Source organism: Coregonus clupeaformis, chromosome 15, assembly GCF_020615455.1.
Source record: "Coregonus clupeaformis isolate EN_2021a chromosome 15, ASM2061545v1, whole genome shotgun sequence".
Lineage (NCBI taxonomy): Eukaryota > Metazoa > Chordata > Actinopteri > Salmoniformes > Salmonidae > Coregonus > Coregonus clupeaformis.
In genome coordinates this window covers 22367770-22393969 of record NC_059206.1, presented here as the reverse complement: position 1 = coordinate 22393969, position 26200 = coordinate 22367770, and the positions used below count along the sequence as shown (strand labels likewise).

Genomic DNA, 26200 nt, shown 5'->3' with positions numbered 1-26200 from the left:
GCTGTATTCCTCTGCGGATCCAGCCATTTCCTTGCGATTCGGACAAGTTCATGCATCTGCGCCCGAGGAGGTTGGTCTGGTTGGAAGGTCCAGCTGTGAAAGCGCTGGGCCATACCAAACTTTGTGAGTCCATATCTGCTGAGGATCTCAGACTTCAGGGCATCATAGTCAGTAACCTGGTCAGGGCCCAGGTCCCGGACAGCATTCATCGATTCCCCGGTTAGAAAGGGGGCTAACAGACCAACCCACTGTTGCTTGGGCCAGGCTTCCCTAGTGGCCGTGGCCTCAAATGCATGCAGGTATGCCTCAATGTCATCGGTAGCTCCCATCTTAGATATAAAGTCACTTGCCTTTATTGGGCGGGTATTTTGGACCACCCTCTGTCTCTGCAACTGCAATTCCTCTGCCTTCAGAAGGTTGGCTTTCTTTTGCTCCTCCAAGAGAGCCACGTTTGCTTGCATCTGGGCTTGCTGGCCAGCAACAAGGGCTTTCAATATGTCCTCCATTTCAGTCGGGCGGGGAGCCTACGGCCAACTTGGAAAACTGGGTGATCAAACCTTCGGTATCCTCCTCTGACATGCACTATTAACGCTTGAGCGTGCCCGTATTCTCCACCATCTGTCCTCCAGAGAGCCCCGGTTGGAGACTGTGTCTCTTCCCTTCCCCAACCTTCAGCTCATCAGCTCCTCATTTGTTTCAGCTGCGTGGGAAGATTGGCCATAGAGGGGTGGAGTTCCCGACCATACCAGCAGATGGAGCCATAGCTGTCTGGGTTTGCAGCCACCTCAGGGGGATGTAACGTCCCTCCAGGACACAGCCTCTCGTGACATCACACATCTCTTCCCTTCCAAAATCATAATTCTCACTCGCTCAGATAACTTTTCCCCAGCCTTACTGTAGTCCACGTTGCAGCTAGTGGCCAACCCAGCAAAAAGTCCTTCCAAATGTCTCTCACGTATTTCCACAGGTGCATATATCCAAAGGTGAGTATTTCCCAAAGGTAAGTATCTCCAAATCCTTATATTCCTCATGGAAGTGGACGTGCAGCACTCTTGTCCTCCAGAGAGCCCAGGTTGGAGACTGTGTCTCTTCCCTTCCCCAACCTTCAGCTCATCAGCTCCTCATTTGTTTCAGCTGCGTGGGAAGATTGGCCATAGAGGGGTGGAGTTCCCGACCATACCAGCAGATGGAGCCATAGCTGTCTGGGTTTGCAGCCACCTCAGGGGGATGTAACGTCCCTCCAGGACACAGCCTCTCGTGACATCACAGACTGTACACCAGCGGAACCCATCCAACTTGAAGGAGCTGGAGCAGTTTTGACTTGAAGAATGGGATAAAATCCCAGTGGCTAGATGTGCCAAGCTTATAGAGACATACCCCAAGAGACTTGAAGCTGTAATTGCTGCAGAAGGTGGCTCTACAAATTATTGACTTTGGGGCGGGGGTGAATAGTTTTGCACGCTCAAGTTTTCTGTTTTTTTGTCTTATTTCTTGTTTGTTTCACAACACAAAATATTTTGCATCTTCAAAGTGGTAGTCATGTTGTGTAAATCAAATGATACAACCCCCCCCCCCAAAAAAAAAAAATCAATTTTAATTCCAGGTTGTAAGGCAACAAAATAGGAAAAATGCCAAGGGGGGTGAATACTTTCGCAAGCCACTGTAGTTGCCACCTGTAATAGTATTTTCCATTGCAATACTCAGCATGGTAAGATGAAAGGGGTGTTCTGTCAGTTGTTGAGTTGTCCCAGCAAGTTAACAGAAAGATTTAGGTAAACACAAATTATCTCTATAAAGGCACATTGGTGATTATATAAGCTCTTCTGTCCCTGCCCATCCTAAAATTATGCACTCTAACCTTACAAGTTATTTCATTAAATATGTTACCTAATAATTTTGTAGTCATTAGTTCAGTGGCTGGTTGACAAATGTAATTGAAATTATGAAAAAAATGCAGCCTTAACCCACTAACCAGTACATACTGTATTTCAGTAGGCCCTATACAACAATATACCATTTTTCCATAATAGTGTAACTAGACACCATCTATAAAGGCTGTAAACCTAAGGCTTTAATACTTCACCAGCTATGTATGTTGATGCTCTCATCATCAGGCAGTTTCTTAGAATGTTTAAAAAAATCAAATCAAATTGTATTTGTCACATGCGCCGAATAGAAAAGGTGTAGACCTTACAGTGAAATGCTTACTTACAAGCCCTTAACCAACGATGCAGTTTTAAGAAAAAGTGTTAAGTAAACAGGGCGTTAATGCAAATAGTCCGGGTAGCCATTTGATTAGCTGATCAGGAGTCTTATGGCTTGGGGGTAGAAGCTGTTAAGAAGCCTTTTGGACCTAGACTTGGCGCTCCGGTACCACTTGCCGTGCGGTAGCAGAGAGAACAGTCTATGACTAGAGTGGCTGGAGTCTGACAATTTTTAGGGCCTTCCTCTGACACCGCCTGGTATAGAGGTCCTGGATGGCAGGAAGCTTGGCCCCAGTGATGTACTGGGCCGTACGCACCACCCTCTGTAGTGCCTTGCGGTCGAGCAGTTGCCATACCAGGCAGTGATGCAACCAGTCAGGATGCTCTCGATGGTACAGCTGTAGAACGTTTTGAGGATCTGAGGACCCATGCCAAATCTTTTCAGTCTCCTGAGGGGGAATAGGCTTTGTCATGCCCTCTTCACGACTGTCTTGGTGTGTTTGGACCATGATAGTTTGTTGGTGATGTGGACACCAAGGAACTTGAAGCTCTCAACCTGTTCCACTACAGCCCAGTCGATGAGAATGGGGGCGTGCTCGGTCCTCTTTTTTCTGTAGTCCACAATCATCTCCTTTGTCTTAATCACGTTGAGGGAGAGGTTGTTATCCTGGCACCACATGGCCAGGTCTCTGACCTCCTCCCTATAGGCTGTCTCATCATTGTCGGTGATTAGGCCTACCACTGTTGTGTCGTCGGCAAACTTAATGATGGTGTTGGAGTCGTGCCTGGCCATGCAGTCATGGGTGAACAGGGAGTACAGGAGGGGACTGAGCACGCACCCCTGAGGGGCCCCCGTGTTGAGGATCAGCGTGGCAGATGTTGTTACCTACCCTTACCACCTGGGGGCGGCCCGTCAGGAAGTCCAGGATCCAGTTGCAGAGGGAGGTGTTTAGTCACAGGGTCCTTAGCTTAGTGATGAGCTTTGAGGGCACTATGGTGTTTAACGCTGAGCTGTAGTCAATTAATAGCATTCTCACGTAGGTGTTCCTCTTGTCCAGGTGGGAAAGGGCAGTGTGGAGTGCAATAGAGATTGCATCATCTGTGGATCTGTTGGGGCGGTATGCAAATTGGAGTGGGTCTAGGGTTTCTGGGATAATGGTGTTGATCTGAGCCATGACCAGCCTTTCAAAGCACTTCATGGCTACAGACGTGAGTGCTACGGGTCTGTAGTCATTTAGGCAGGTTACCTTAGTGTTCTTGGGCACAGGGACTATGGTGGTCTGCTTGAAACATGTTGGTATTATAAAATCAAATTTTATTTGACAAATGCGCCGAATACAACAGGTGTAGACATTAACGTGAAATGCTTACTTACAGCCCTTAACCAACAATGCATGTATTTTTTAATAAAAATGTTAAATAAAACAAGAGCAACAACAAAAAAGTGTTGAGAAAAAAAGAGCAGAAGTAAAATAAAATAACAGTAGGGAGGCTATATACAGGGGGGTACCGGTGCAGCGTCAATGTGCGGGGGCACCGGCTAGTTGAGGTAGTTGAGGTAATATGTACATCTATTAATAGAGTCTGTAATATATTACAGACTCAGTCAGGCACAGGTTGAAAATGTCAGTGAAGACACTTGCCAGTACATGTCCTGGTAATCCGTCTGGCCCTGCGGCCTTGTGAATGTTGACCTGTTTAAAGGTCTTACTCACATCGGCTACGGAGAGCGTGATCACACAGTCGTCTGGAACAGCTGATGCTCTCATGCATGCTTCAGTGTTGCTTGCCTCGAAGCGAGCATTGAAGTAATTTAGCTTGTCTGGTAGGCTCGTGTCACTGGGCAGCTCGCCACTGTGCTTCCCTTTGTAGTCTGTAATAGTTTGCAAGCCTTGCCACATCCGACGAGCGTCGGAGCCGGTGTAGTACGATTCAATCTGTCCTGTATTGACCCTTTGCCTGTTTGATGGTTCGTCGGAGGGCATAGCGGGATTTCTTATAAGCGTCCGGGATAGAGTTCCGCTCCTTGAAAGCGGCAGCTCTACCCTTTAGCTCAGTGCGGATGTTGCCTGTAATCCATGGCTTCTGGTTGGGGTATGTACGTACAGTCACTGTGGGGACGACGTCATCGATGCACTTATTGATGAAGCCAGTGACTGATGTGGTGTACTCCTCAATGCCATCGGAAGTATCCCGGAACATACAGTGGCTTGCAAAAGTAATCACCCCCCTTGGCATTTTTCCTATTTTGTTGCCTTACAGCCTGGAATTAAAATTGATTTTTTGGGGGTTTGTATCATTTGATTTACACAACATGCCTATCACTTTGAAGATGCAAAATATTCTTTTTGTGAAACAAACAAGAAATAAGACAGAAAAACTGAAAACTGGAGCGTGCATAACTATTCACCCCCCAAAGTCAATACTTTGTAGAGCCACCTTTTGCAGCAATTACAGCTGCAAGTCTCTTGGGGTATGTCTCTATAAGCTTGGCATATCTAGCCACTGGGATTGTTGCCCATTCTTCAAGGCAAAACTGCTCTAGCTCCTTCAAGTTGGATGGGTTCCGCTGGTGTCCAACAATCTTTAAGTCATACCACAGATTCTCAATTGGATTGAGGTCTGGGCTTTGACTAGGCCATTCCAAGAAATGTAAATGTTTCCCCTTAAACCACTCAAGTGTTGCTTTAGTGGTATGCTTAGGGTCATTGTTCTGCTGGAAGGTGAACCTCCATCCCAGTCTCAAATCTCTGGAAGACTGAAACAGGTTCCCTCAAGAATTTCCCTGTATTTAGCACCATCCATCATTCCTTCAATTCTGAGCAGTTTCCCAGTCCCTGCCGATGAAAGACATCCCCACAGCATGATGCTGCCACCACCATGCTTCACTCTTCCGTGAAGCCCAGATTTGTGGAGTGTACGGCTTAAAGTGGTCCTATGGTCAGATACTCCAATCTCCGCTGTGACGCTTTGCAGCTCCTTCAGGGTTCTCTTTGGTCTCTTTGTTGCCTCTCTGATTAATGCCCTCCTTGCCTGGTCCGTGAGTTTTGGTGGGCGGCCCTCTCTTGGCAGGTTTGTTGTGGTGCCATATTCTTTCCCTTTTTTAAAAATGGATTTAATGGTACTCTGTGGGATGTTCAAAGTTTCTGATATTTTCTTATAACCCAACCCTGATCTGCACTTCTCCACAACTTTGTCCCTGACCTGTTTGGAGAGCTCCTTGGTCTTCATGGTGCCGCTTGTTTGGCGGTGCCCCTTGCTTAGTGGTGTTGCAGACTCTGGGGCCTTTCAGAACAGGTGTATATATACTGAGATCATTTGACAGATCATGTGACACTTAGATCGCACACAGGTGGACTTTACAGTGGGGAAAAAAAGTATTTAGTCAGCCACCAATTGTGCAAGTTCTCCCACTTAAAAAGATGAGAGAGGCCTGTAATTTTCATCATAGGTACACGTCAACTATGACAGACAAATGAGAGAAAGAAATCCAGAAAATCACATTGTAGGATTTTTTATGAATTTATTTGCAAATTATGGTGGAAAATAAGTATTTGGTCACCTACAAACAAGCAAGATTTCTGGCTCTCACAGACCTGTAACTTCTTCTTTAAGAGGCTCCTCTGTCCTCCACTCGTTACCTGTATTAATGGCACCTGTTTGAACTTGTTATCAGTATAAAAGACACCTGTCCACAACCTCAAACAGTCACACTCCAGACTCCACTATGGCCAAGACCAAAGAGCTGTCAAAGGACACCAGAAACAAAATTGTAGACCTGCACCAGGCTGGGAAGACTGAATCTGCAATAGGTAAGCAGCTTGGTTTGAAGAAATCAACTGTGGGAGCAATTATTAGGAAATGGAAGACATACAAGACCACTGATAATCTCCCTCGATCTGGGGCTCCACGCAAGATCTCACCCTGTGGGGTCAAAATGATCACAAGAACGGTGAGCAAAAATCCCAGAACCACACAGACCTAGTGAATGACCTGCAGAGAGCTGGGACCAAAGTAACAAAGCCTACCATCAGTTACACACTACGCCGCCAGGGACTCAAATCCTGCAGTGCCAGACGTGTCCCCCCTGCTTAAGCCAGTACATGTCCAGGCCCGTCTGAAGTTTGCTAGAGTGCATTTGGATGATCCAGAAGAGGATTGGGAGAATGTCATATGGTCAGATGAAACCAAAATATAACCTTTTGGTAAAAACTCAACTCGTCGTGTTTGGAGGACAAAGAATGCTGAGTTGCATCCAAAGAACACCATACCTACTGTGAAGCATGGGGGTGGAAACATCATGCTTTGGGGCTGTTTTTCTGCAAAGGGACCAGGACGACTGATCCGTGTAAAGGAAAGAATGAATTGGGCCATGTATCGTGAGATTTTGAGTGAAAACCTCCTTCCATCAGCAAGGGCATTGAAGATGAAACATGGCTGGGTCTTTCAGCATGACAATGATCCCAAACACACCGCCCGGGCAACGAAGGAGTGGCTTCATAAGAAGCATTTCAAGGTCCTGGAGTGGCCTAGCCAGTCTCCAGATCTCAACCCCATAGAAAATCTTTGGAGAGAGTTGAAAGTCTGTGTTGCCCAGCGACAGCCCCAAAACATCACTGCTCTAGAGGAGATCTGCATGGAGGAATGGGCCAAAATACCAGCAACAGTGTGTGAAAACCTTGTGAAGACTTACAGAAAACATTTGACCTGTGTCATTGCCAACAAAGGGTATACAACAAAGTATTGAGAAACTTTTGTTATTGACCAAATACTTATTTTCCACCATAATTTGCAAATAAATTCATAAAAAATCCTACAATGTGATTTTCTGGAATTTTTCTTCTCATTTTGTCTGTCATAGTTGACGTGTACCTATGATGAAAATTACAGGCCTCTCTATCTTTTTAAGTGGGAAAACTTGCACAATTGGTGGCTGACTAAATACTTTATTTCCCCACTGTATTTAACTAATTATGTGACTTCTGAAGGTAATTGGTTGCACCAGATCTTATTTAGGGGCTTCATAGCAAAGGGGGTGAATACATATGCACGCACCACTTTTCCGTTATTTTTTTCATTTCACTTCACCAATTTTGACTATTTTGTGTATGTCCATTACATGAAATCCAAATAAAAATCAATTTATATTACAGGTTGTAATGCAACAAAATAGGAAAAATGCCAAGGGGGATGAATCCTTTTGCGAGGCACTGTATTCCAGTCTGTGCTAGCAAAACAGTCCCATAGCTTAGCATCTGCGTCATCTGACCACTTCTTTATTGACGAGTCACTGGTGCTTCCTGCTTTAGTTTTTGCTTATAATATAATAATATGCCATTTTTTATAGTCATGCTGCATATTTTTTATGGGTGTCCCGGGATCGAACCCCCTTGCTGCTGTAAGCAGGAATCAGGAGGATAGAGTTATGGTCAGATTTGCCAAATGGAGGGCGAGGGAGAGCTTTGTATGCGTCTCTCTGTGTGGATTAAAGGTGGTCTAGAGTTTTTTTCCCCTCTGGTTGCACATTTAACATGCTGGTAGAAATTAGGTAAAACGGATGTAAGTTTGTTATGTTGGAATGCAGTGTATATGACAGGATTCAAGACATAGATGTATCTAACAATATGGCATAATATTGTATATCATTATAATCACTACAAACCAGTGAAAGATCCCTTTAGCAATATTCTAGATACATTTTTAATTGTTTTAAAATAAAACATAGAAATGAGGGATGCAAATACTGACCAAAACCAGTTACAGTGGGGAAAAAAAGTATTTAGTCAGCCACCAATTGTGCAAGTTCTCCCACTTAAAAATATGAGAGAGGCCTGTAATTTTCATCATAGGTACACGTCAACTATGACAGAGAAAGTGAGGAAAAAAAATCCAGAAATTCACATTGTAGGATTTTTAATGAATTTATTTGCAAATTATGGTGGAAAATAAGTATTTGGTCAATAACAAAAGTTTCTTAATACTTTGTTATATACCCTTTGTTGGCAATGACACAGGTCAAACGTTTTCTGTAAGTCTTCACAAGGTTTTCACACACTGTTGCTGGTATTTTGGCCCATTCCTCCATGCAGATCTCCTCTAGAGCAGTGATGTTTTGGGGCTGTCGCTGGGCAATACGGACTTTCAACTCCCGCCAAAGATTTTCTATGGGGTTGAGATCTGGAGACTGGCTAGGCCACTCCAGGACCTTGAAATGCTTCTTATGAAGCCACTCCTTCGATTGCCCGGGCGGTGTGTTTGGGATCATTGTCATGCTGAAAGACCCAGCCACGTTTCATCTTCAATGCCCTTGCTGATGGAAGGAGGTTTTCACTCAAAATCTCATGATACATGGCCCCATTCATTCTTTCCTTTACACGGATCAGTCGTCCTGGTCCCTTTGCAGAAAAACAGCCCCAAAGCATGATGTTTCCACCCCCCATGCTTCACAGTAGGTATGGTGTTCTTTGGATGCAACTCAGCATTCTTTGTCCTCCAAACACGACGAGTTGAGTTTTTACCAAAAAGTTATATTTTGGTTTCATCTGACATTCTCCCAATCCTCTTCTGGATCATCCAAATGCACTCTAGCAAACTTCAGACGTGCCTGGACATGTACTGGCTTAAGCAGGGGGACACGTCTGTACTGCAGGATTTGAGTCCCTGGCAGCGTAGTGTGTTACTGATGGTAGGCTTTGTTACTTTGGTCCCAGCTCTCTGCAGGTCATTCACTAGGTCCCCCCGTGTGGTTCTGGGATTTTTGCTCACCGTTCTTGTGATCATTTTGACCCCACAGGGTGAGATCTTGCGTGGAGCCCCAGATCGAGGGAGATTATCAGTGGTCTTGTATGTCTTCCATTTCCTAATAATTGCTCCCACAGTTGATTTCTTCAAACCAAGCTGCTTACCTATTGCAGATTCAGTCTTCCCAGCCTGGTGCAGGTCTACAATTTTGTTTCTGGTGTCCTTTGACAGCTCTTTGGTCTTGGCCATAGTGGAGTTTGGAGTGTGACTGTTTGAGGTTGTGGACAGGTGTCTTTTATACTGATAACAAGTTCAAACAGGTGCCATTAATACAGGTAACGAGTGGAGGACAGAGGAGCCTCTTAAAGAAGAAGTTACAGGTCTGTGAGAGCCAGAAATCTTGCTTGTTTGTAGGTGACCAAATACTTATTTTCCACCATAATTTGCAAATAAATTCATTAAAAATCCTACAATGTGATTTTCTGGATTTCTTTCTCTCATTTGTCTGTCATAGTTGACGTGTACCTATGATGAAAATTACAGGCCTCTCTCATCTTTTTAAGTGGGAGAACTTGCACAATTGGTGGCTGACTAAATACTTTTTTTCCCCACTGTATATGAATAGTGTTTTTGACATATTTTGGGAACAATTTTGCTATTATTTTACAAAGATTAGCCTATATATTTTGCAAACCTAGCTAAATTGGTTGTGTTATCTGCATAACTATAATATTTTTTTGGCATATTCCACATATTATTGAAAGAGTTGTGGCAATGTCAGACCAATCATATTAAAACCAATGGAGCCTGTTGGTGGCAATATTGGAAAATGTGTACCCTATGTTTAAAACAGCAATAGCTAGGGATTATTGTTTAGACCTTTTCCAGTTTAATGTAAAGTTTGGTGCACTCATTAGGAAGGCATTTTGCGATTATGAGTTACCTGTACCTCTTTGCTGGACAAAATGCATTCCTATAGAATTTCATATACTGTACATAGAGGGTGCAATGTACAAGGCACATTTCTTGATGTTAACACAATTTATAGAATCATATTGCATATCATTTTAATCAGTGAATGAATCTAAAACATTTTTTAAGTGTTTTAATGTAATATATTTGAAATGGTTACAAAACTCAGCAATTCTGACAGCTTTGTTGACATTTTTACCACTATTCTGGTCATATTTTGCTAAATACAAATTACTGACATACTTGGGCCATCATTTTGTGTTGTCTTGATTGTAACATTTAAAGCCATTATCGGTCTTATTACACCAATTATTTATTCTGTTATGGCCATGCCATGCTAAATCAATGCAGTTCCACCCCATTGAAATGAATGGCGGCCATCTTGAAAATAGGCTGCTGGGACAGATTTAGACTAAATCTATGGGAAGATTTCAATTGCATTATCCTAGCATCCTCTCTCCTCGACTCCTTATCAAAACACATTGGATGAGAAAGCAAGAGGTCCCGCCCCTCTGGCCTTTCCTCCAATGGGTTTTGAGAAGGAGGCGAGAGGATGCGAGGAGTATGCAGTTGAGATATTCCCTTTGATGACTATATAGCTAAAATAAAAACTTTCCCAATGGGTTTCCTTGTTCTGTGTGAAATGTGGTGTAATTATCATCTAGGGTACCATGTGATCATAGAGGGCATCCCAATACTGCAATTCTGTCTTGATGTACCCTTGATGTAAAATGTAAATGTACCCCAAAATGCATGCATGTATGACCTTGTATGAACTTTGAACCCCAAGGTGGGCCCAGAGAGATGTCATTACCAATCCAATTGTTTCCTACCTTAATTTGTGTTGTATTATGAAGTTAATAACATATCAATTGCCTTAGCATGAGAAGATTGTTCCCTGATAATACAAAATTATATTTTATACCCTCAATCCTGTTGGCCCAACTAACCGCATAAGGGCAGTCATGGAAGAAGTACTCAAATGACATACTTGAGAGTAAAAGTAAAGATATCTTAATAGAAAATTACTAAACTAAAAGTGAAAGTCACCCATTAAAATACTACTTGAGTAAAAGTCTAAAAGTATTTGGTTTTAAATATCCTTAAGTATCAAAAGTACATGGAATTTCTAAAATATATAAAAATATATATAAAAGTATAAATCATTTCAAATTCCTTATATTAGGAAGGCACTTTTTTTTTTTTTACGACACACTCCAACATAATTTACAAACGAAGCATGTGTGTTTAGTGAGTCCGCCAGATCAGAAGCGGTAGAGATGACCAGGGATGTTCTCTTGATAAGCGCGTGAATTGGACCATTTTCCTGTCAAAATGTAACGAGTACTTTTGGGTGTCACTGAAAATGTATGGAGTAAAAAGTACATTATTGTACAGAAAAAAAATATATATATATACATTAAGGTACAGATACCTCAAAAAACAACTTAAGCAGCACTTTAAAGTATTTTTACTTAAGTACTTTACACCACTGCATAGGGGTCATTATATTTACATTTTAGTCATTTAGCAGACGCTCTTATCCAGAGCGACTTACAGTTAGTGCATACATTTTCATACTGGCCCCCCGTGGGAAAGGAACCCACAACCCTGGCGTTGCAAGCGCCGTGCTCTACCAACTGAGCTACAGGGGACATATAATGCGGTGATAACCATATTTAGCTACTTCCGATAAATGGTAATCATACCAAAATATAATCCACAGACATGGACCTTAATGAAAATCATCATTAGACTTTGCCACCCCAAAGTTGACAAATATGTGAAGTTTGGCCCTCTGGCCCATAGACTAAAAGTATGCAACGTTTCATTAGAAAACACAGAAAATACAGGGATGAGGAGGGTTTTCAAATATTTTTTTTAAAATCTGTATTCTGAAGAAATGCACACAGAGAACACCCGGAATATGCTTTGGTCAAATTCAAACTATGGTTATTGTACATAATACCTATATGAATACCGGTACGAATGTACTGTATACTGTAATGCAATAATTGTGTTATTGTCCAAAAATATTACCCTTCCTGAGGCTTTAAGGGTTAAGATGATGATCTTGTCCATAGATGCCCCTCATTTGTTCTACTTCAGGGGTGTCAAACTCATTTTAGCTCAGGGGCCACATGGAGGAAAATCTATTCCCAAGTGGGCCGGACCGGAAAAATCATGGTATATATAACTTAAAAACAACAACTTCAGATTGTTTTCTTTGTTTTAATACGATCAACATACAACATAAAGCTGGAGCCTGAGGACAGTGTGTCCAAAATAGTACAAGCACAACATCACTATTAATCATAAAACACGTCAAGTTTATTTGAAAATTCTAAAGAAAAAAGAACACACAAACACACAATGCCTCAGTGATTAACAGAACTGTTTCACAGATCACAGAACTATATCAGGGTGTCATTTCTCAGGCAGAAATGTAGATAAAAATAATGAAATCCTGTTCCCCAAACAAGTGCAAGAACCACAGAGTCAAGAATAGGTTAAATATACAAATAAAATAAAATCAATTAAAAACAATAGCACATCAACATAAAAACATATAAACATAAAGCTGGAGCCTGAGGACAGTGTCCAAAAGCACAACATCACTATTAATCATAAAACACCTCAAGTTATTTGAAAGTTCTGAGGACAAAGAACACACAAACACACAATGCCTCAGTGATTAACAGAACTGTTTCACAGATCACAGAACTATATCAGGGTGTCATTTCTCAGGCAGAAATGTAGATAAAAATAATGAAATCCTGTTCCCCAAACAAGTGCAAGAACCACAAAGTCAAGAATAGGTTAAATATACAAATAAAATAAAAACAATTAAAAACAATAGCACATCAACATAAAAACATATAAACATAAAGCTGGAGCCTGAGGACAGTGTCCAAAAGCACAACATCACTATTAATCATAAAACACCAAGTTATTTGAAAGTTCTGAGGACAAAGAACACACAAACACACAATGCCTCAGTGATTCACAGAAGTATATCACAGATCACAGAACTATATCAGGGTGTCATTTCTCAGGCAGAAATGTAGATAAAAATAATGAAATCCTGTTCCCCAAACAAGTGCAAGAACCACAGAGTCAAGAATAGGTTAAATATACAAATAAAATAAAAACAATTAAAAACAATAGCACATCAACATAAAAACATATAAACATAAAGCTGGAGCCTGAGGACAGTGTCCAAAAGCACAACATCACTATTAATCATAAAACACCTCAAGTTATTTGAAAGTTCTGAGGACAAAGAACACACAAACACACAATGCCTCAGTGATTCACAGAAGTATATCACAGATCACAGAACTATATCAGGGTGTCATTTCTCAGGCTAAATATACAAATAAAATCAATTAAAAACAATAGCACATCAACATAAAAACATATAAACATAAATCTGAAAGCGTTGCTCAAACTCCCGTAACAGTCCCGTTATTTTATCTTTGAACCGCTTCATGTCTGCCACATGTTGGGTCGCGCACACATTTTTCAGACAGGGGAAGTGAGCTGCATCACCACCGGCAAGTTGCGTCTCCCACAATGACAGCTTCAACTTGAAAGAACGTATGCTGTCATAATACTGCGTGACAACTTTGTTGCGCCCTTGCAGCTGTTTGTTCAAGTTATTCAGGTGCTCTGTAACATCCACCATAAATGCAAGGTCCTGCATCCATTCTGCGGAATGAAATTCTAACACTGGTTTGCCCTTTTCTTCCATGAACTGTTCAATTTCTTCTCGTAAATCAAAGAAACGCCTCAGCACAGCACCTCGGCTTAACCATCTTACCTCAGTGTGGTATGGCAGGCCATAGATGTGGTCTTTCTCTCTGAGAAGGCTGTCAAACTGACGGTGATTCAGGCTTCTGGATCGGATGAAATCAACAGTTTGGATGACCACCTTCATGACGTTATCCATCTTTAATGACTTGCAACACAAAGCCTCCTGGTGCAAAATACAGTGAAAAGTCAAAAAATCACGTCCTCCATTTGCAGATTGCACTTTCTCTCTGAACTTTGTCACAACGCCTGCTTTTTTCCCGATCATTGAGGGCGCACCATCTGTAGCCAGGCTGACAGCGCGGGACCAGTCCACTCCGACCCTGTCCAGCGCGCCGACGAGTGCGGTAAAAATATCAGCTGCTGTCGTTGTATCTGTCATCGGCACGAACTCCTCGGTGACGGTCAATGTGTCATCAACTCCGCGGATGAAAATGGCCAGTTGTGCAACATCTGTAATGTCCGTGCTTTCATCAATTGCAACCGAAAACGCAATAAATGACTTTACTTTTTGCTTCAACTGGCTGTCCAAATCCATATACATATTGGGGCAATGAGGGTGCCAAAGCACATAATGTTAAAAGTAGAAGCCGTAATAAATATCGCGGGCAAAACAAAGTAGCTCATTGGCTGCACGTGCTTGACCTACTTGCTCTGCCCCGGTATAAACAGTTTGCTTGCTTAACACAATTGCTATTGCGCCATCCAGTGGACGCAATTGGAACAGCAGTTTATTTTATTGAAAAATTGCAGCTCATTTTTATATTTTACCAAAAATTATAATTTTTTTATTTTTTTTATTATTCTTTTAAAAAAAAAATTTAATCATCTCGCGGGCCGGATTAAACCCGTTTGCGGGCCTGATCCGGCCCGCGGGCCGGACGTTTGACACCCCTGTTCTACATCATCTAAGAGGGTCCCACCAGGTCAATAGTAGTGCGCTACATATGGAATAGGGTACCATTTGGGACATAATCTAAGAGCTCACCTTTGACCTTTCAGCTGGCAATTAGACTCTTGTTGTGCTTTGATGAAAAACCTTGTTCACATTTTGTATGCTTTGGCATCAGTCATTATTTTCTCATGGCGGACGCGCAGTTCTTTTTAAAGGGCTCCGAAGTTTATCAACAAATATTCAACCAGGAGATGATTGAACTTTGCTATTGGGGGGTTCCCCAGGTAGCGAGGGGAATGACGTCCCTTGAGAGGGCAAGAACGAGATGTATGTCAGGAGAAGTACAATATTATCATAAGGAGCCGTATACTTGGAATACAGAGGAGAAATGGAGGGAAAAAGAGAGGCAGAGGAAGTCGAAGAGAGAGAGGGAGGAAGAGGGTGAGCTTAAGAATGGTGGAAAAAAGGGAGATGGTTTGTTAAAGAAGAATGGTAGAGGAGAAATGGAAGTGAGGGAGGGCGAATTATTGGAGGTGGTAGGTGTGGTGAAGTTCTCGGAGCCTGAGGCTTGCACCGAGAGTCAGGATAAAGATGAGAAGGTAGGAGTGACATTTTTGGAAAAAGTGGACCCTTGCCCTTTGGTGGATCCATTCTTGGTTTCAGTGTGGGTAAAAACAGAGTTGGGTGATGTGGAATCGGTGAAGGTAATTAGAAGTGGTCTTGTGATAATTGTTTGTGTTTCTGCTGGTTAGAGGGAGCAGGCGCTCTGTGTCAAATGAATGGGACAAGAGATGTGAATTGTTTTTGCTCTGAAGAAAAGGGCACCATTGAAAGGAGTGATTTCTGGGGTAGTGGTAATTGGGAAAGTTGACCAACTGAAGGGGAAGATTGGTCGTTTGGTGCGACGCAGACAGGGGGGCGTGAGTGGTGAAACAGAAGAGTGTTTGTCTGTTCTTTTTTGTTTTGATGTTGAGTCTTTGCCCAACAAAGTGATGTTAGGATATATAAGTTATTCCGTACGAGCTTTTGTGCCGAATACATTACATTGTTGGACTCCCGAGTGGCGCAGTGGTCTAAGGCACTGCATCGCAGTGCTAGCTGTGCCACTAGAGATCCTGGTTCGAATCCAGGCTATGTCGTAGCCGGCCGCGACCGGGAGACCCATGGGGAAGTGCACAATTGGCCCAGCGTCTTCCAGGGTAGGGGAGGGAATGGCCGGCAGGGATGTAGCTCAGTTGGTAGAGCATGGCGCTTGCAACGCCAGGGTTGTGGGTTCGTTTCCCACGGGGGGCCAGTATGAAAATGTATGCACTCACTAACTGTAAGTCGCTCTGGATAAGAGCATCTGCCAAATGACTAGGTATGTATTCATTGTAGGGGTGCCCATGGGGCTGGGGATCAGAAATGTCCAGTGCGAGAGAGGCAGGTTGAGGTTTCCAGAGTTACAGTAGTGCAGAAGTCGTATGCTGAGGCAGTGAAGAAAGGCTCAAGGTGGAGGGATCCTGAGAGGAGTGGTGTGAGTAGTAGATCTGTACCAGTACAGAGGGATAGGCCAACAAGCGATATACAGTGGGAAAAAAAGTATTTAGTCAGCCACCAATTGTGCAAGTTCTCCCACTTAAAAAGATGAGAGAGGCCTGTAATTTTCATCATAGATACACGTCAACTATGACAGACAAAATGAGGAAAAAAAATCCAGAAAATCACATTGTAGGATTTTTAATGAATTTATTTGCAAATTATGGTGGAAAATAAGTATTTGGTCAATAACAAAAGTTTCTCAATACTTTGTTATATACCCTTTGTTGGCAATGACACAGGTCAAACGTTTTCTGTAAGTCTTCACAAGGTTTTCACACACTGTTGCTGGTATTTTGGCCCATTCCTCCATGCAGATCTCCTCTAGAGCAGTGATGTTTTGGGGCTGTCGCTGGGCAACACGGACTTTCAACTCCCTCCAAAGATTTTCTATGGGGTTGAGATCTGGAGACTGGCTAGGCCACTCCAGGACCTTGAAATGCTTCTTACGAAGCCACTCCTTCGTTGCCCGGGCGGTGTGTTTGGGATCATTGTCATGCTGAAAGACCCAGCCACGTTTCATCTTCAATGCCCTTGCTGGTGGAAGGAGGTTTTCACTCAAAATCTCACGATACATGGCCCCATTCATTCTTTCCTTTACACGGATCAGTCGTCCTGGTCCCTTTGCAGAAAAACAGCCCCAAAGCATGATGTTTCCACCCCCATGCTTCACAGTAGGTATGGTGTTCTTTGGATGCAACTCAGCATTCTTTGTCCTCCAAACACGACAAGTTGAGTTTTTTTCAAAAAGTTCTATTTTGGTTTCATCTGACCATATGACATTCTTCCAATCCTCTTCTGGATCATCCAAATGCACTCTAGCGAACTTCAGACGGGCCTGGACATGTACTGGCTTAAGCAGGGGGACACGTCTGGCACTGCAGGATTTGAGTCCCTGGCGGCGTAGTGTGTTACTGATGGTAGGCTTTGTTACTTTGGTCCCAGCTCTCTGCAGGTCATTCACTAGGTCCCCCCGTGTGGTTCTGGGATTTTTGCTCACCGTTCTTGTGATCATTTTGACCCCACGGGGTGAGATCTTGCGTGGAGCCCCAGATCGAGGGAGATTATCAGTGGTCTTGTATGTCTTCCATTTCCTAATAATTGCTCCCACAGTTGATTTCTTCAAACCAAGCTGCTTACCTATTGCAGATTCAGTCTTCCCAGCCTGGTGCAGGTCTACAATTTTGTTTCTGGTGTCCTTTGACAGCTCTTTGGTCTTGGCCATAGTGGAGTTTGGAGTGTGACTGTTTGAGGTTGTGGACAGGTGTCTTTTATACTGATAACAAGTTCAAACAGGTGCCATTAATACAGGTAATGAGTGGAGGACAGAGGAGCCTCTTAAAGAAGAAGTTACAGGTCTGTGAGAGCCAGAAATCTGGCTTGTTTGTAGGTGACCAAATACTTATTTTCCACCATAATTTGCAAATAAATTCATTAAAAATCCTACAATGTGATTTTCTGGAAAACGTTTTCTCAATTTGTCTGTCATAGTTGACGTGTACCTATGATGAAAATTACAGGCCTCTCTCATCTTTTTAAGTGGGAGAACTTGCACAATTGGTGGCTGACTAAATACTTTTTTTCCCCACTGTATGCTTCAGTAAGACCTAATTTTTAGCGTTCATAACAATGGTTATCAACTGTTCTGCAGGGATGGAACGTAAGTCGCAGAAAATTGAGGTTGTGGTGGCAGCTGCAGATAAGTATTTGGGTGTACGAGACTTGACATCAGAAAGGTTACAGGGTGTGTTGAGTGGTGGTGTCCCGTCCTTTCAGGCTGTTGGCCTGAGGTAGGACTAGATATATTTAAATAGTGGAGTAGGGTGGTGGGTTTTTAATGAGTGTAGGGTTAGATGGTAGGGTATTTGTTGATTTATTTCCTTTTATATATATATTTTTTTTCAAACACAGTATAAGGGAGTTATATTCCAGTCTAGTAGGTGGCAGTAATGCAACATTTATTGGATGCCAACCGCCATTAAACCTCATCGAAGAAGAATATAAATTTTTCTCATGTCTGTCATTTAGTTGTCTATCTGAAGGTGTGTCAAGGTTGACCAATATATTTTTGATTCACACCTGTTAACATGGCTTCCATTTCAGCAACCGTGGTGGTAAGAGGAGAAATGCTGCCACCTGGCCAAAGTAAAATATTAAAATGGATGTAATTTAAAACTTCAATGTACAGTCGTGGTCGAAAGTTTTGAGAATGACACAAATATTAATTTTCACAAAGTCTGCTGCCTCAGTTTTTATGATGGCAATTTGCATTTACTCCAGAATGTTATGAAGAGTGATCAGATGAATTGCAATTAATTGCAAAGTCCCTCTTAGCCATGAAAATGAACTTAATCCCCCCAAAAACATTTCCACTACATTTCAGCCCTGCCACAAAAGGACCAGCTGACATCATGTCATCGATTCTCTCGTTAACACAGGTGAGAATGTTGACGAGAACAAGGCTGGAGATCACTCTGTCATGCTGATTGAGTGAGAATAACAGACTGGAAGCTTTAAAAGGAGGGTGGTTCAATTGTTGTGAAGAAGGCTTCAGGACGTCCAGCAAGCGCCAGAACCGTCTCCTAAAGTTGATTCAGCTGCGGGATCGGGGCACCACCAGTGCAGAGCTTGCACAGGAATGGCAGCAGGCAGGTGTGAGTGCATCTGCACGCACAGTGAGGCGAAGACTTTTGGAGGATGGCCTGGTGTCAAGAAGGGCAGCGAGGAAGCCACTTCTCTCCAGGAAAAACATCAGGGACAGACTGATATTCTGCAAAAGGTACAGGGATTGGACTGCTGAGGACTGGGGTAAAGTCATTTTCTCTGATGAATCCCCTTTCCGATTGTTTGGGGCATCCGGAAAAAAGCTTGTCCGGAGAAGACAAGGTGAGCGCTACCATCAGTCCTGTGTCATGCCAACAGTAAAGCATCCTGAGACCATTCATGTGTGGGGTTGCTTCTCAGCCGTGGGAGTGGGCTCACTCACAATTTTGCCTAAGAACACAGCCATGAATAAAGAATGGTACCAACACATCCTCCGAGAGCAACTTCTCCCAACCATCCAAGAACAGTTTGGTGACGAACAATGCATTTTCCAGCATGATGGAGCACCTTGCCATAAGGCAAAAGTGATAACTAAGTGGCTCGGGGAACAAAACATCGACATTTTGGGTCCATGGCCAGGAAACTCCCCAGACCTTAATCCCATTGAGAACTTGTGGTCAATCCTCAAGAGGCGGGTGGACAAATAAAACCCCACAAATTCTGACAAACTCCAAGCATCGATTATGCGAGAATGGGCTGCCATCAGTCAGGATGTGGCCCAGAAGTTAATTGACAGCATGCCAGGGTGGATTGCAGAGGTCTTGAAAAAGAAGGCTCAACACTGCAAATATTGACTCTTGCATAAACTTATTGTAATTGTCAATAAAAGCCTTTGACACGTATGGAATGCTTGTAATTATACTTCAGTATACCATAGTAACATCTGACAAAAATATCTAAAAACACTGAAGCAGCAAACTTTGTGAAGACCACTACTTGTGTCATTCTCAAAACTTTTGACCATGACTGTATGTAGCCTAGACTACTAAATGCTGTATATAGTAGCAGTGTAGTGGCAAAGCTTTCACCATATGCTTCCATTCCACCTTACAGATCTGCGACCATTGAAGGGGTAGAGATTTAATTGGAACCGGCTTTTTACAGTGGCTACAAATATCAACAAACCGATATTAAGGCGATTTCATTTGGGGCTCCACTTCGGTTCTGTTGGAATTGGTGCTGATGCTAACTAATATCCATGAAGAACAACTTATTGATAGTATATATTATTAAACTCTACTGTTTATACTATATCATTTTCATAAGGTTAATTCAGTTCCAGTATAGACGTACATTTTGTCTCACCATCATAATTTCAATAATATTTCTTTGGAAAACACAGACGTGAAAAATAATGATTTTATATAGCTAGTAAAACTTTTGTTAGAATTGTAACTATTCCATACAGATCATAAAATGTATCATATTATCAGTAAAGTCTAAAAAGCAAACTAATACCAGATTAGAGACCAAAATGAGAGCTGTACAGGTCGGTTGTCAGTCTTGGAGGACCTTCCAGGCGGTAAGGTGGGCATACCCTCTTGTCAGCTGAGAATTGTCGTTGTTGACACTTCGTCGGAGAAATGGCGGCCGGAGTGAGACAGGAGCTTGCACAGCTTATGAATTCAAGCGGATCCCACAAAGATCTCGCTGGAAAGTATGTATTGAACAAAAATGGTTGAAAATATATGTGAATGGAGATATACATTACTTTCAACCCGAGTGTCACGTTTACAGTGAATTATAAATGTGTCAATGAGCAGCCCGCCGATGCTATGCTAGTTAGCTAGCTAATTCGCATCACACTGCAGCTAGCTAGCTACCGGTACAGCTATACCCAAAGATGGTGGATAAATGAAGATGTTCCACTCAGGCCGTTTACCATTTAAAAAAAATTGTCAGTTCCGGTCTGCTTAACGGTGGCTCTCTCATAGTCACCAATGCATTAGCAGCTGGGTCTGGTCTGTAGCTGACTGTAGGCTATATGTACAAAAAACTACGGAGTGGGATGTCTCGCTTTCTCTTCCGTCTTTGTTGTATACTTTTTACCGGTTTGTAGCTACCTGTATGTTAGCTAATAATATTAGCTAGCTAGCGAGACAGTATCGGTGGTTAAAAGTCTTGCCAAAGGTATTGTTATCAACAGTGTGCACTGCTGGTCGATTAGCTAGCTACAGACAGTAAATTATCAACAGCTAGCTAGCTACTGTATGGCCTTTAATAAAAAATGTATTACATTTCTATAGCGATTTTCATAACAATCTCAAAACGCTTCAAAAGCAAAAAACAAACAATCAATAGATTATCACGAGTAGCCTAGCTACAGTATAGTTAGGTCAACTAATAGAGTCCAAATCTTTGAGTGCATGCATCCTTCATAGATGGAGAGGGACAGTTCATGGCTTGATCAGAGGAAGGTGGTCAGGGAGATGGTTGATAAAGATTCTGGTGACGATCATGTAGAGGGCTACTCTGGGAACCAGCCTGTCGTGTAGCTACTGGACTTCTCCTCCTTCACAATGTATGTATGGCACCTACTTGTGGTGATGCCTCAGAGGCCCTCAGCAGCTCGGCGCCAGAAATTTCACCACACACAGTTCAGAGCACTAGCCAGTCATCCTCACTACAAGCCCTCAGCCTCAGTGCGGCATTCCTTTACTGCACCTCCCATTCTTCTCGAGCTTCAAGTGACTCTTTAATTTATGTTTTAAAAAGATCAGAAACCAGCAGCCAGGTGAAACTTAAAAAGCTGGTACCGTGTCCAGATGCATCATTCGAACAAAAACAATTAGCCAGCCAGCTAGCCAGGCGAAAAAGAGTTGACCTGGCAGCCCATCTGCATATTTTGAGTCAAAACCACCAGAAATATGCAATAAAACTCAATGTTATCAACATCAAAACAGCTGATTAAAAAACACACAATTAAAAACACTTAAACTTGATTGAATGTGTACATATTTACAGGAGTTCTCTGCTTAGGCTGCTACTAGGGCGCCATGGCAACTACAGAACTAATAATGTAACATTAGTTAACCCACTTATCTAGCTAGCTAACGTTAGCTAACTCTATTTTGCTTGTTATTTCAATGTGTGTATTGTTTTTTATTTGGTGATTATAGGCTTGCTATTCCATTTCCGTTCTGTCATTTCCGGAAGTGCCTTAGTGAAAATAATGTTAAATTCTCAAGTCATTAATATAATTTCTAATTTAAGATAGCTATCTAATCCAACCCTTTTATCAATTATAGATATCGACAGATTCTGGAGAAGGCCATCCAATTCACAGATGCAGAACAATTGGAATCATTAAAAGCATTTGTTGAAGCAAGTAAGTATCCTGTACAAAGTAAAGGATAGAATACATCCTGCTGCACACCATTGTTACATAAATTCCCCCTTTTCCTTTGTACAATCATAGCTCATAAATCACATGACTGTATATCCTTTCTAACTGTAATCCTCTCCTGTCCTGCAGTGGTTAATGAAAACGTCAGCTTAGTGATATCTAGACAGCTGCTGACAGACTTCTGCACAAATATCCCCAGTCTTCCTGACAGCACAGCCAAGGCAGTCTACCACTTCACACTAGAGAAGATACAGCCAAGGGTCATCTCCTTTGAAGAACAGGTGAGGACTGTAATACTTTACTCATGGGGCCTGAGTATCTGCTGGTTTTCTCTTTTGCCTAGTACTTGATTTTGCCTGGTACTCCCGAGTAGTGCAGCGGTCTAAGGCACTGCATCTCAGTGCTTGAGGCGTCACTACAGACCCCCTGGTTCGATTCCAGGCTGTATCACAACCGGCCGTGATTGGGAGTCCCATAGGGCGGCGCACAATTGGCCCAGCGTCGTCCGGGTTTGGCCGGGGTAGGCCATCATTGTAAATAATAATTTGTTCTTAACTGTCTTGCCTAGTTAAATAAAGGTAAAAAAAAATATGCTCACAGAGTGCACAGTGCACACACCTGGTTTCCCAGATCTAGACTAGACACTGGTTGGAAATAAATAATACACATGTCTACCCTATGTCTAAATCCCATGTCTACCCCCAGGTGGCCTCCATCAGACAGCACTTAGCCACCATCTATGAGAAGGAGGAGGACTGGAGAAATGCTGCTCAGGTTCTAGTGGGCATTCCTCTGGAGACAGGACAGAAGTAATTCACTTTAGTCCAGTGTTTTTCTAATCTATTGAAGGGGGACCCGCTGGGAGTGTACAATTTGGTTCTAGCTCTGCACTAACACATATGATTCAAGTAATCAACCCTCTTGTCCTCTTGTTCAGGCAGTATAACGTAGACTATAAGTTGGACACGTACCTGAAGATTGCCCGTCTGTACCTGGAGGATGATGACCCTGTTCAGGCAGAGGCCTACATCAACAGAGCCTCTCTGCTCCAGAACGAGTCCACCAACGAACAGCTACAGGTACACTACAAAGTGTGCTACGCCAGAGTGTTGGACTACAGGAGGAAGTTTATCGAGGCGGCACAGAGGTACAACGAGCTCTCCTACAAGTCCATTGTCCACGAGACAGAGCGTCTAGAGGCCCTGAAGCATGCTCTCCACTGCACCATCCTGGCGTCAGCAGGTACCTGCCACTGTTTTTATACTGTCTGGTGTGTTGTCTGTCACAACATAGTAATAGGCATGTAGTTCAAGCAGCTCTGACTGTGTCATTGCATTTATGGCTCCAGATTTTGTCTTGCCCTTTATTGGGGCCGCAAGGTAGTAACATCATACTTCTCCCTCCCTCTCTCCAGGCCAGCAGCGCTCCCGTATGTTAGCCACCCTGTTTAAAGACGAGCGCTGTCAGCAGCTGGCGGCCTACGGCATCCTAGAGAAGATGTACCTGGACCGGATCATCAGGGGGAACCAGCTGCAGGAGTTTGCGGCCATGCTCATGCCCCACCAGAAGGCCACCATGGCGGACGGTCAGTCTCCACCTCAGCCTCTCTCTCCATGGTCCTTAGTTATTCAACTGATTGTGTAATAAGAAAATATGCTCAACTGCATTACTGTGGGTTTCTGTTTGTAGGCTCCAGCATATTAGACAGAGCCGTTATTGAACACAACCTGCTGTCTGCTAGCAAACTTTACAACAACATCACGTTTGAAGAGCTAGGGGCGCTTCTGGAGATCCCTCCCGCTAAGGTAAGATGGATTTCAACATACGAGACCCCAACAGGCGTAAGTGTTGCTTTGTGGGGGGGTTAGGTCTTGGGTTTTTGTAATGCGTTCTGTTACTTACTATATTTGTAAATGGTGAAAATCAGGCCCATTTTAAACTGTTCTTTAATATGTTATCAAGGGTGACAGTTTGTGTAGGAATCTTATTCCTCAAGACATTTAGTATCTGATGGAGAAAATCACTTTCAGTGAAAGAGTTGGGAATGTGGTTTATGATTAAAGTAGCGTTTGAGGGCAACCAAAACCTTTTAGTATGACAGGTTGAAGTTGGGAAAAAATAACCCCAATTATTTATAGGATTTTCTTCAAACCACCCTACCACAGACATATAGTATTTATCCCAAACTTTAAATGCAATAATATTTTGAGGTCTGTTAATATGAAAGTTGAAGTTGAAGTTTAAAAAGCAGCAGCATTACGTAGAAGACTTGTATTTTGAATATATATGTTGTTGTGCAGGACGATTGTCCCGATGGTGAGGTCCCTGGTTACAGATGCAATCTGGTAGGGAACATAATCACTACTTTACTAATGAATGAGGTGTGAAACCCAAAATACAGACCTAAAATACATTGAAATAAAAGCCTTGTTTGGCTCTGTCTCTCTCTGTCTCTCTGTCTCTCTGTCTGTCTCTCTCTCTCTCTCTCTCTCTCTCTCTCTCTCTCTCTCTCTCTCTCTCTCTCTCTCTCTCTCTCTCTCTCTCTCTCTCTCAAAATGTCTCGGTTGAAGACAGAAAGAATCAGAACTGAATGTGCACTCCCCTTATAATACCGGTAGTCTGTTTATTCATCTCTGTTTTTGTAAACGTAAAAGGAGTCTTTGTCATTCTAAAGACTCATATTGTGTCATATTTTGCCAAGTAGGCTACTTCAGGTAGTGGGATTGGGGATGCAGTACTCATAACCATTTGAAAATGTAGTCTTGTTTGATGATCAAGTTGATTAGAGACATCTGTAATTTATTGTAGTAAATTAAGGTTATACAAAAAAAAAAAAGATATTATACTGTACAAATAAATTACCTATGTTGGAATGACAGGAAAGCATTGGAGATGGTTTAGGTTTAATAATACAGGCGTTAGAAAGGTCTGAGCTTGCCTGAACTAAGTATTTCTGTTCTATCAACATGGAACAGTGCAATCTGAGTTCCCCCTCTATTGTGTTATTTTGGTTCTTGTTGTTACCCAGTCATTCATTACATGCATATCTTATATCCCACAGTATGTGTTGCTACATAACGTTTCTGACCTTATTCTCCTCTGGTTCAACTGGGCCGAATTGGAAATGACTGTAGAGTTATGTGAACTACTCATTGGTTGATGTGTAAATGGACTAGGCTATCTCATCCAGAAAAGCAGTAAACCTGTGAGATATATATGTATATATTTATCTGTATATCGTTGAAAGAACATGAATTGCGTGTCTTGCTACAGTGGAATTAAAGTGTAGAAAGTGGGATGGAGTTAGTGAATTATAACGGGAGTGAGACTCTACATTGTAATTTGTAGGTAATGCATACCTTTACAGATGACATACACATTGGCTGTATTGTGGTGAAGTATTACAGTAGTTATGTTCACAGACTAACTAACACCTAACAACACTTCATACTCGTATTGGCCTGGAATGAATTTGATCATGTTTCACTGGCCCGGTCCAAATACAACCCCTAACCCCTACCACTTAGCCACTTCATGTGGATCTGAGAGGATTGTACGCTAAGCAATATGGCTAACAATCAACCAAGGCTAGAGGCAAGGGGTTAGGGTTTGTTTTGGCCGGGGCCTTTGTATTAACTTGTTGTTGACATGTCCCTGTGCAGTAGTTGGTAGTGTAGTGTGAGTGGGCATGGAGATGCCAGTGAGCTGTCCCTCTGTGTCTGTCCCTGTCCCCAGGCTGAGAAGATCGCCTCCCAGATGATCACTGAGGGACGCATGAACGGCTTCATCGACCAGATAGATGGAATCGTCCACTTTGAGAGTGAGTAGTTAGCTGTGCCCAGACTCCTCTATTTACAGAAGTCCCTGGCTATGCTCACTGCCCAGTCGGCTCTAGGAGGATGAGATGCCTCCCTCTCTAGGTTAGGCCTGGTTCCTATTGAGGTTTCTTCCTGTCAGCGCAAGATTCCCATGGTTCCTTTTTGGAGCAACTGTAATCCTAGGCTTGCTTTTTGGAGGGATTTATCTTGTTCAGTGTCCGATTTTTTT

The 26200-nt window shown here is 42.7% G+C and overlaps 1 protein-coding gene across 3 annotated transcripts in view; it reads left to right on the top strand.

Moving 5' to 3' along the window:
- Positions 1–26200, top strand: part of LOC121582787 (COP9 signalosome complex subunit 4) — a 33917-nt gene that overhangs the window by 6827 nt on the left and 890 nt on the right. Inside the window, exons 1-9 of one of the 3 annotated variants that reach the window (XM_041898885.2) lie at positions 20350–20464; positions 22056–22135; positions 22283–22434; positions 22859–22962; positions 23091–23395; positions 23568–23738; positions 23843–23958; positions 24454–24498; positions 25889–25973. In XM_041898885.2, the coding sequence (XP_041754819.1) occupies positions 20391–20464; positions 22056–22135; positions 22283–22434; positions 22859–22962; positions 23091–23395; positions 23568–23738; positions 23843–23958; positions 24454–24498; positions 25889–25973 (1132 nt within the window). In that variant the 5' untranslated portion in view covers positions 20350–20390. Of the gene's footprint in view, positions 1–20349; positions 20465–22055; positions 22136–22282; positions 22435–22858; positions 22963–23090; positions 23396–23567; positions 23739–23842; positions 23959–24453; positions 24499–25888; positions 25974–26200 lie in introns of those variants that run through there. The other 2 variants (XM_041898887.2, XM_041898886.2) reach the window with 2 other exon arrangements.